An 11,961-nucleotide genomic window follows, 5' to 3' on the forward strand; every position below is an offset into this window, starting at 1 on the left:
TAAAATATTAAACATTTGCAATTTTTTTTTTAAATTTATAACAAAAATACAATTGTAGTTAATTCTATATCTACAGCTGAATTATTCTTTAATTTCGTCTCATTAATGACGTTGATAAGCATTTGAACTATTTCTTAAATCGAAAATATCATATATTGCATAAGAAATAGCTAACAATATTTTTATGAAGGGATTGCACGACGTAACCTCAAATATTTTTATATTTTTTTTTGTAAAATAGAATTTAATATTAATAGTCTCACTTAATTCTTTCACATATTCATAAAACAAAACAAGATTTTTTTCTTTAAAAATACATGGAGAGCGGGGCAAAGATTATAATAAATAAAACATATATAACTATAACAATAGTAAAAGAGGCGATAATATAATAATCTCAACAACTGTACCTCAAGAACAAAAAACAATACTGTTCGGTGTACGTACACATACCATTACCGCCCCTCAGAACGACCGACCAATCGCATGATCACATGCCGAACAATAATTTTTTGCATTGACTGGTTTTTATTGTAATCAATTTTTGACAATAATGTCAGTTACTATGTTCTTACATTAGTCTTCATGTTGTATATTATAGATTGTGATCAAATTTCGGAATTAAATTGTCAACCTCATACATGAACGAACATTTTTGATTATTAATAATAGATTATTATATAAAATCAAATGAAAAGTCTTCTTTTTCTATCAGTATCATTATATCTATAATCAAAATCATGCATTGTTATAACATATTTATTGATAGAGGGTGCGGTAGAGGAACTAAATGAATTTTAAAAGGATATAAATAACACAATGAAATATGTTGTATTTTTAAGTAGATATATTTATTAATTTATAAAAATATATTATATGCCATATTGTGGTCTTGAGATTTAAAATCTGTTGAATTGAATGATACACGACAGTTCTGCAGTCTGATTACTATTCACTCTTAAAGTTTTGTTATCTTGATTTATTTCTTAATCAAGATATTGTATCTCCTTTAAAGTTTACAATTTTTGTTTGTTAATAATGTCACTAAATACTAAAATGTTATCAAATAAATAGCCAAATGAGTGAATTTTATGTTTCTTCGGCTAACTGAGATAAAACTGTTCCAAAAAGTTTGCTTCCTTTACCGTATCTTGTATATATGAGTGATGTTTACAAAGTTCTAGAAATTTGCTTGCAATTTTACAATATTGTCTCCATCAAGGGCTATGCACTTGATAATCCGATTCCTGACAATAAACAATCGTTTTTAGACGCTTTAATAACTATCTACCTTATAATCGTTCATATGTATCAATAGTTTTCCCACACAATCAATGTTTTCTTCGTTGACTGCAATATGAGGTCGAACGGTGCGCTTATCATTTTTCAGGCTTATTCTAAATTGATACTTTTTGATTCAGTAAATTCACCATAACCAGCTGAATAATTTATGAGGTCTTAATACACTACTTCCATAAGAAGAACTTGGTTGCTCTTTACAATTTTACTGAATCTTCTATGGCTACAAAATTATTATTATTTTGCAGAAGTGTATCTAGCAAATGACAAGCAAAAAAAAGATTTTTTGATTAATAGTATAACAAAATTCCTAAAGCTTTGTAAACATTCTTCGTACTAAGTTGTGTATTCAGACTCTTTTTATAATACTCTATTTATATCTTATAAAATATCTATTACCTAATCTTCACTCATATGATGCAGTATTAACATTTTATGTGATTTACAGTAACAGTATTATTTTAATTTTAATCATTTCCTATTTATTGTTATTGTTATTATGTAAATTTTAAGTTTTATGTGTTAAGTACATAAAGTGTATAAGGCATTTACAGTCTCATATATTATACACTATTTTAAGAAAGGCAAGCGTTTTGCATATCATGCCATGCACTTTCTGTTTTTCAGTATTATATTAGAAAAAAACTGCTCGAAGTTTCAAATAGATTTTATTAAAAAATATAGTGAAATTATATTTTAATTGTAATGTATAGATAGAACTTCCATAATATTATTTGTTATATAATAAATATAATATAAATGGTAAGTACATACAAATGTACATAGTTATTTGTACTTTATTGTACAATCAAAATGTAATGAACTATTATAGGAAGAATGTTTTTAAATAATAATACTTTAATCTTCTGCGTTGGTGATTTATTTATCGCGATGATTTATTGAAGTAGAAGTTTTGTGATAAATGATACCTTTGTGATATATTGTTGCATTTCTGTTTGTGATATTATTTTATATAATGTTATAACTCTGTTAGTAGTTTTTAATAAAATGATTGTTAAGTTGATTCACGCTGTGTTATAATTTAATCCTCTTCCACTTTATCGTCGACGACTTCGGGAGTTGTCGGTGGATCTCTCACTAAGCTTAACAACTTGGTCAATTTCATTTCTTGCAAAGTTTTCTGGTCCAAAGACATCTGCTTTTTGGGTGGTTTACACATGATCCTTAAATTAGGCGAAAGCTTCAAAAGATGCACAGTTCCTCTAATAATAAAAATATTAATTATAAAACAAATTTTATTATAATAACTATTCAAGATATAATTACTTTGAGTCGCCACAGATAATAATGGGTCGATTGTAATTAAAGTCTATTCTTGTTAACTTTTTATTTTTCTTAGGAACCACATTTTGAATACAAATCGGTTTGTATTTGTTAACATTTAAGTCAAATACGTATACCTAAAATGTAAATAGTTTATTAAGAATATAAAGTTTGATTAAAAAATATTTGACATTCTGTTTCAAATAGTATGGAGGCCAGGACTATCACATAATCAACCTTAGGCATTTTAAAGTGTTTGTTGTGTAAAAAGATGCATAGGAGTTTTGGAAATGAAATGGCAATTGTATAATATCATTGAATGTTTTGCCAGACCCCGAATTAGCAGAAATCTCGAAACAATCTAGATATTCTAGATAGAAAGTGAATAGCTATCGGTGTTTGATCTTAAAATAACAATTCGAAATGATGAGTGAGGTGGAAGTTTTGTTGAATTTCTTAAGATGCTACTCAAAGAGATGAGATTTTATGGCAATAAAGAAATAAAGATAAATACAATGAAGCGCTTGATTTAGATATGCCTAAGATCAGATACTGTGATCGATATATGTGTTGTAAAAAATATTTTAAGCTATACTTTTCCATCTGTCGTTGCAGCAGCAAAAACGGTACTAGAATAGGGAGCCCATTTCACATCTCCGACGCTTGATCCCAAATCAAACATAAAGAGTGGCTCACTATATAAATACAAATTTATAATCACAAATTGTTTATTATATAAAAGCACATTTAATAATTGAATTAATAAATACCTTCTACCGTCTTCCCATATTTTGACTCTCCAATCTGCACTGCACGTAATGAACACACAACAGTTATATTTATTATAATCTATTTTATAGATTGGCATATGATGAGCTTGAAATGTGCTTAGATAGTTCCTCGAGTATGCTTTACTACATTTATGAACGAGTCCTTCTTCTGTACCGATCAAGAATATATCTTCTCTTTTTGGATGGAATGTTATACAAGTCCCACAACCTTCATTGATATATAATATATTATTATGTTATGCTTGTTGTTATAAGAAATAGGTAAAATGTATACCTTTTAATGGAATTGAAGAACCGGTTGGACCTGGTGCTTGTATTTGAGGTAATATTAATGAAATAGCTGTCGCTCCTAATAATTCTCCAGGCAGCACCGTCCAAGACGATACTTTACCATCGCCGGATACGGAATAAAAGCAACATTCACCATCAGTTAAATCAGGACCCCATTTGACCTACAATTATAATTTTAATGTGTTATTTATTTCACAATAAAAATATAATTTATACAATTTATACCTCCCAAATTAAACTTCCATGTTTAGATGTCACCGAATCACTTTTATACTGACAATTCTTCTCCAGTGATAATTGAGTATTGTACACACAGACATTTCCATTATAAAGTCCTTTAAATTAATAAATAAATCAAGTATTATAATATTTACTTAATACGTTACACTATATTTTGTGTATTTCACTTACCAACAACAACCAAGTATGGATACTTTCTGTGAATATCCAAACTTATCACTGGTGATTCTGTCGTTACAATGTATTCCGGAAAAGATGGATTTTTGATGGAAAACAAACAGAAACAACCGTCTTTCTGTTCGCTCATGAAGTCGACTAAAAAAAATTTAAATTAAAAATAATATTTCTTACTTGATATAAGTTTTGTACACTCACAAGTTCCATAAGCCACTGCGAATAAATCATGATAAAATGGATTCCACATTACAGCAGCAACGGATTTGTTCTTCATGCGTTCATATGTAAATTTCCAAAGTGGCAAAAGAGAGCCTTCGCCATCCCTAAATTCATCTGAAGGATCTTCCCAGTATCTGTAATCATTAGCTAATTTTTTAAGACATTATAAAAAATATTAATCAAATCTTCAGTTTTGATAGAGATAATAAAATAATACTACCGATATCGTCGAAAATATTTTGATTAACCAATCTTTCCACGATGATACAAGATTCTCTCAAACGGTTTTGCATTTGTTCTTCTTGTATTTCTTTTTCAGTTTTGTCTTTCAAGCTTGGAATCTTCTTTTTAGGCTGAAGATAAAATATGTATTTTTTTATTGGTTGAATAAGTGAAATGCAAAAGAATAGTTTACTTTTTTAGTTTTATCCATATCTTTTTCATCTTCTTTTTCTTGATCTTCCATGTAAAAGTCGTATATAATTGATTGTATAGCTGTTGCAGAAAATGTGGCTCTTGGTGGTGGTATAGTTTGTGTATCTACAGACTAAAATATCATATATAGGTATTATTTACAAACTCATACATGGTTTGAAGCCCTTACATAAAGAAGAAGGACGCGGGACGGAACGTCGCATAATATCCAAAAAAAATTTTGTTGTAATAATAAAAAAAATCTTACTTTTTTCATGCAATGCAAAAAGTTCATTTTATTCAGCTCAAAAGACCAGTTGAACACCAAATATTAGTTATTTTGCTCAACTGCAATATGTTCTATTTAATTGCATATACATATAATATTTTGTATTAAAATTTTAGCCACTAAGATAGTTTTTAGGATTAAGTTGTATACTTACAACTTATTAAACAACTTATTAAAGCCGTTAAACTTCCTCGTCATACTTGACGAGGAAGTTTAACGGCCAGCAAATGCACGGTCGGAATCGGCACAATCCTTTTTCGACTGCTTAACAAATATTTAAACGGCGCTTTTGACTTTGATTTCACTGCCCTTGAAAGCTGACTTGCAAAATACTACAAATATTTACCACAATTTACGGTATTTGTGCTCCACAACTATAATGTAAATACGCACAATCGTAAATTTAAAGGTCGGTAAAGGTAAATTTAAAATTAAAAATATAAAAAAAGTTAGTCCTAACGCATTATCGTTAAATATTTATTTTATATATGTGTATTTATTAAATAAAATCTTTATTTATTAATAATTAATAATTATAATTAAAGCAGTATAATTATTGATATTTTTACGTAGGGATTTGAGCTCACAAATTAATAAATATGAATCGCGAAGATTAGAACGATACTATCAGTGTGAAGTGTAAAATTTTGAGTGCAAAACGCGAAATAAGTAGCGCATAATAGTCGTTGGTAAATCTAGAACGAACGACAGCGATTACTTGTTTAAAATATAATTTCAAATAATACTCGAATATTTAACTAATTAGGTTAATCTAAAGACCATTTATTATAATATAAATATTAAAAATATGGAATTAAAGGACATTGCGTTCATACAAGTCGTTGCCGTTTCCCGCAATGCTCTGTCTGAGCGTTAACATGGTAAATTGGGGACATGCTATTTGGGTGCGTGTAGTTAGGGGACTGGAAAATACTCATATATTATTTGCAATACGTACGTACAAATCAGGCGCGTGTAATGAAATCTCGCTGACACATAAAGTAACATGTATCCAAATAGCACGTCTCCAATTTGTCGTGTTATTGGGGGGTCTACTGTATTTATATACACTTACTCTGCTAGGATAGTTCACAGTAAGAGCCGCTCTTTCGCAAAAGTTGAATTGGTTCGCTAGTTTCACCGTCTTCGGCAAAATCACAACCGGATCTTCCTTTTCCATAATTTCATCATCATCCTCTATCCCATCTTCTGGATCATCATCTGCTTCACTGCTACTATCTTTATTCTCCTCAGTGCCATCACCGATTTTATCCTCTTGAAGCTGCTCATCGCCGACATCTATAATATATCATCTAATTGTTATTTATGGATTGTATTTCATTACAATACGACATATTGTTTACCGTCTTGTTGATCATCATCCCCAGCATCTTCGTCGTCTTCTTCCTCTTCCTCAATAGTTTTCTTAACTTTGATTTTTTTAGGACCAGAATCATCCAAGCTTATTGACCCTTAAAAATAAATTAAAAATCATTCAAAATACAAAAAACAGACAATCATTAAATCGCTATACCATATCCTGCTGCTATCTGAGCTTTTGCTTCTTCTCCGTCTTTTCTAATGGCCGTTCCTTGAAGGTGGTAAAGGACGTAACTTCTTTTTGAGCCTTCCAGTGGCTTTGGAACGAACTCACCTTGAGAAAAACTGTACATAACTTCATCAGTTATGCAATAAGGATTATTCGTAGTGAGAGTTTTGGTGATTTCTTCTTTCAATTCCTACAAATGTGAATTTATCTTGAAACATACATACTCCCACTATTCTAAACTATATGCCTTAAAAATCTCACATCCTTAAATAGCAAGTAATCATGAAAAGATAATCAAAAAACATCGATAACTACAGGAAACATTACAAACTATCTAAAAATAATTTTAGCGTAAAAAATAAATTTATTGATAAAAAATTGCATTTGAGAGAACAAGATAAGTTTTAATGAATTCAACTGAAACACCATCTTAAAAATTCCTGTAAAGTTGTCAATTGTCACATACCGCGTCTGTGAGCTTTTCCTGAATATCCGGTTTCGGTAATAATTTTTGCTTTAAAAGTTCCGCGTCTTCGAGTTCGCCTAGTACAGTTTGCTTGCTGCCACTCTTTTTTAACTTTGTGTCCTGAAAGCAAACGATGAAAGCTTCTGAAGTAAAATAATTATCAAGAAAGTAAATAATAGGACGCACGCTTTATATGGAGCCAATAACACGAAACTTGTTTGAAAAATTACTATATGGCATGATGTTGTGTGTTTAGGTGAGCTGAGGCGCATTTTAATAAAATATATGAGAAACTTTCTTTTATATTATATACAATACAATGCTAAAACTCCTACGCATAAAATTGTTAGAACGATCATATGCGATATTTTTGTATAATATAATAATATAAATATATTTTATATGCATATACCCCGAACGTAAATATACGTGGTTTGCGATTTGTGTTTGTGAAAATAGATTAGAAAAATTGAATTTAACGGAAGAAAATTGATGGCATTGTGGCGGACAGAAACTTTTTTCTTATCTATAACCGAATCGTTAGAGTAAAGTCACGAAAGCAATATGCCATAATACAACGGTTTTGAACGTTTATAAAATATATATATGTATATATATATATATTTAACTGTAGGAGTTTAAAAGTAAACAGAACGTATTTTATACATATTTTAATCCTAAATTTAGATTCTACAATTTTATTTATTCAGACATGATTAGCACAACACCCATTATACGTAATATTTATTTACTTTTGAATGTAAATAATATGTATGCATACTTCATATTCAACCTTATACCATTCATCATAAAATCACAATAAAAACAAATTTTCACTTCCCATGAAAATGCCATCCATTATAATTTTTTAAATTGCTCTTTAGGACCTGTCTAAAATATTATATAATTTGCAAACATTGAGGGGGAATCACAAGAGCATGTTTTTATATTAGTCTCGTATTAAGAGCTTGCTTTTAACCACTTAAACGCCAGAAATTCATCGGTGCGTCATTTGTTGATTATTTTTTTTACAATTTTTTTTAATTATTAAATATTATTGTACTAGATCTATTTATCAGTAAATCAAGTATTTTATATTTATTTTTATAAGGAGATAATGACCCGTGAAGTCTACTAAAGAAACTAAAAAGATGCTTGCATTTAAAGGGTTGAGAGATCGTTTCAAAGCTTCGAATATTTAGATCACTTGAACATTGAATAATATAATATTTGTGTACTCTTTATGAAGAACTGTTATATATGTTAATATAATGTGGTTGGCTATCTCAAACTAATCTAGGTTTGTGTTGAATTTTTATTACTACGTGTTGGCTAATAAATATAAAACCAATGTTTGTGGTCACTCTGGATCGCTATATAATTTTGCTCAAAAATATCACTGTAATATCATAATAAATTATAAACCTTGCTAATTCATTTTTATCATATATTAATTATTTATATTCCTGAAAAATGTATTTTTTTAATATTATAAATCTGACCATTATGACTTGCCAAGTTACTCCAATGGCCATTATACAAATAAAAAAATAGTTATGATTTAAATATAAAATATACGAGCACTATCCCACATATTTTTTTAGCTCCTCATAGCTATCGCCGAAAACATCCTTGTATTTGGCAATCTCGTTGAGACGCTGTATGCCTCGTACAAGAGGAGCATTCTCAAGCGCTGACGCCCTGGCCGAAATGCTCAGGAATAAAGAACACGATCGAGACTCTTTTAGGCAAAAAGCTTGCGGCAGGAAGTCACTGAGCATTGACAGGTTATCGCACCGCCTCTTAGCAACTTATTGAGAAAATACTACGCCGAGAATACAATAAATTATATCCCGATGATCATAGCAAAATGGCATAGTAGGAACCGTACTACTTCTTCTAGAAATTGGATTCTCCCAAAAACATGGAGTACTTCGCTTCTCTTGGATTCCAGACAATGGAGCAATATTCGAATACGCTACACACTAGCGTATCGTACACAACGCAAATCGCATGTAAATTAGTAAGTGACACGCGCTCCGCATAACGAAGCCGAGCATCCTCGACGCCTTATTGCAAACTTTGGTGCAGTGCATATAACATCTCCATCACTGCTCTAATGTTATTTCTAAGTATTTAGCTTAAACTGTAAAAGAATTCCGCTGGAAAATGTGACAACGTGGCAATTGGAAATGCTGAAAGGTAGCGTTCGAAAGCGACTTTTTGTAGAGAGAATCAATCCGAATTTATGAGAATACTCTGAAAAACTTCCAGGTCATCAGCATTAAATAAATATTGAGTTGTCAATTGCCGCATGTAAGTCGTTAATAAAGAGCAAAAAGAACAGAGGACCCAGATTGGATTCCTGTGGTACTTCAGAATGAGCGAAATACTTATCGATGCGACATTATAAGTAACTTAAGACGGTGACCTAAGTAAGTTAATAAATTAATAAAAGCTAGCAAGACCGTAGTTGCTTTATTTCGAATAAATAGCTTATGACAAACTTTGCGGAAAGCTTTTTGAAAGTCGGTATAGCCTAGATCGATCTGGATTTTAGAATCGAGCGACTTTGTCACCGCCTTCGAAATGCGCAAGAGATTAGTGACCGTGGAATGACCTGGACGAAACCCGTGTTGTTCTACTAGCGCTTGCCGACAGTGATTGTGAAGAATTATATCCAACAACTTAGCAGGTGCCGAAGAAACAGCGACCAGTCTGATGTTCTTGATTCATGAGACCATTTTTGTAGATTGGTGTGACTTTAATACATTTCCACAATCATAAAACGATGAAATTTAAAGCGATAAATTACAAATTAATCAAAGGGGAGCGAGGAAATTAACTTGACAGCATAAGGTGTCGAATGAAATGCGGTCCCGTGGGGTCATGTCTCAAATGTCAATTTTGTTTACGAACAGCTAGATCGTGAGGTTAGATTGTTTCCATTATGATCGGAAGCTGAATTTAAACGTTAAAGAATATAATTAGTTATAGCATCAGCGATATTTTTATAGCCATCGAAAGTTTTCAATCGCGATGCGTCACTGTCACTGACGAATCTCCAGAACCTTCTGGGATTCAGACTGATAAGAAAATTTTCACATTCTCTAAAGTAATTTCGGTGGAATGAGATCATAATTTTCTTAGCTTGGACCCGCAAAGTTCTAAATTCTGTAAAGGGGATCGGGCTTCTTTCCTAAGTTTATGAAAGACATGCATTTTGAGTATTGCAATGAAATAAGTTGGGATATGGTCAACATAAATTACCATTCGAGAAGCTTAATGGAAAATACAAAATGTGTTTTTTTCTGTTTATGTTTAACAAGTATGTATAAATACAATAAACTGTGCAAAATTAAATGATTAAACTAATGATGCGTTTATTTTCACTAATTATTTAATAAAAAAAGTGAAAGACAGTTTGATCTATAAATATAGATAATTTTATTTATCTACGCAATCTGAATGTTATATTAAAATCTTAGTTATATTAAAAATATTCGGTATATGATAAAAGTTAAAGTAAATTAACAAGTAATAATAATAAATACCGATACCCTGTAAAACTTAATTTGAAAATGCCTAATATTAAAATAATTGCCATTTAAGGCTGAATCTTTTAAAATACGATGTTGTGGGAAAATAGAGTCTGGTAACATCTGTTATTAAAGCCGTTAGTTAAAAGTAGATATAAAATCTATTTCAAATTAATATAATTTGTAAATTTATTATTGTAACGTACCCCATTTTTCCCTTAAACGAATTTAATGAAAATATAATTATTGTTTTTATTATATATATAAACCTTTTAGTTGTTAAGTTATGCTTTGGTTTATGCGAAGAGTATTAGTGTGCACTTTCATGCACAACCTTACAGAGAAACTTTTAGAATATACTATATACATTATAGCTTAGGGTATATTAATTCTAAATTTACAAATAAATATAGCTTAAACATGTATTAATTAAATATTAAAATTAAGATTTTTGTAGATCTTCGAGTTAATAAATATGAATTACGTATCATATTAGCGTATTTAATGATAAATAAAAATTATTTAAATTAGAAATATATTTTTATTTACGTTTTCTGACTCTTCCTCTGAAGCCATATTTCACGTAGATTTTTAATACATATAAACGATGCAAATGAAAGTATTCAAACACAAAAAGACTGCAACTATTCGAACAACGTCCGAATAGGTCGAATCGCTGTTGTGAACTGTTCGCTTGACAAACGCTTTTGCGGCATGCAAATACTGAATTTCCATGCAAGAACTTTTGTCGTTAAGCTTTGCGTCCAAGAATTGCCATAAAGCGGTATTGTCTCTTCCTTGAACGACATACATACATAGCCGTTTCATGATCATCGTATACATTATCAAAAATAGAACCACATTACCGAAACGAAAAAAAATATATAATAATAAAGCTCACTTTCTAAAAATGTATGTAAATAAATTTATTTTTAAAATAAATAAATATTGCTCGGGATCAAAAATAGCACGACAAGCAACCTTAATCATAATTAGAACAGATGATTTTTACAGGTTCTACAGACCTCAGTCGATGCCATGCATTCGCAATAGTCAGACTTGAGCGGAAATAATCTAACGTATCTAGTTTTAAAAAACTGATTTTTAAATGCTCTGTAAATTAAACCATGGTATTGTCGTCTTAAAAATAGTTAAGCGTCAGTTATAACTGACAGGCACTAAAACAATTAAGAAACGCGGCTGTGAAGGTTGCAAAAAATATAATAATAATTAGTTATTAAAATTAAAGTGAAAATTTAGTTTGGTTCAGTGCAATTCCTTTTGATTTTTGCTTGTTTTGCATAGTGGCAAAAATAAATTAAGCACCAGAATAATTCATGTCCATTAAAACAGTTTTGCAGTTTTTACACAATGCTTTTGTGACTTTCTTCATTAGATTAAAG

General features: G+C 30.2%; 1 protein-coding gene across 1 annotated transcript; it reads right to left on the reverse strand.

Annotated features, from left to right (window-relative positions):
* Positions 1 to 2,161: 2,161 nt before the first annotated feature.
* On the reverse strand, positions 2,162 to 10,769 carry LOC148226299 (dynein intermediate chain 2, ciliary). Its single transcript, XM_088204603.1, has 15 exons — positions 10,765 to 10,769; positions 7,020 to 7,206; positions 6,539 to 6,743; positions 6,369 to 6,476; positions 6,080 to 6,303; positions 4,717 to 4,848; positions 4,522 to 4,654; positions 4,281 to 4,448; positions 4,077 to 4,220; positions 3,891 to 4,000; positions 3,649 to 3,826; positions 3,354 to 3,582; positions 3,179 to 3,278; positions 2,587 to 2,720; positions 2,162 to 2,522 (listed from the first exon to the last, which is right to left on the reverse strand). Exons 1-15 carry the CDS (start codon positions 10,767 to 10,769, stop codon positions 2,342 to 2,344), a joined length of 2,238 nt encoding a protein of 745 aa, XP_088060729.1. The 3' UTR covers positions 2,162 to 2,341.
* Positions 10,770 to 11,961: the final 1,192 nt, after the last annotated feature.

The sequence above is a fragment of the Plectrocnemia conspersa genome, unplaced genomic scaffold (genome assembly GCF_051122295.1).
Source record: "Plectrocnemia conspersa isolate PC_06_02 unplaced genomic scaffold, ASM5112229v1 ptg000014l, whole genome shotgun sequence".
Taxonomy (NCBI): Eukaryota; Metazoa; Arthropoda; class Insecta; order Trichoptera; family Polycentropodidae; genus Plectrocnemia; species Plectrocnemia conspersa.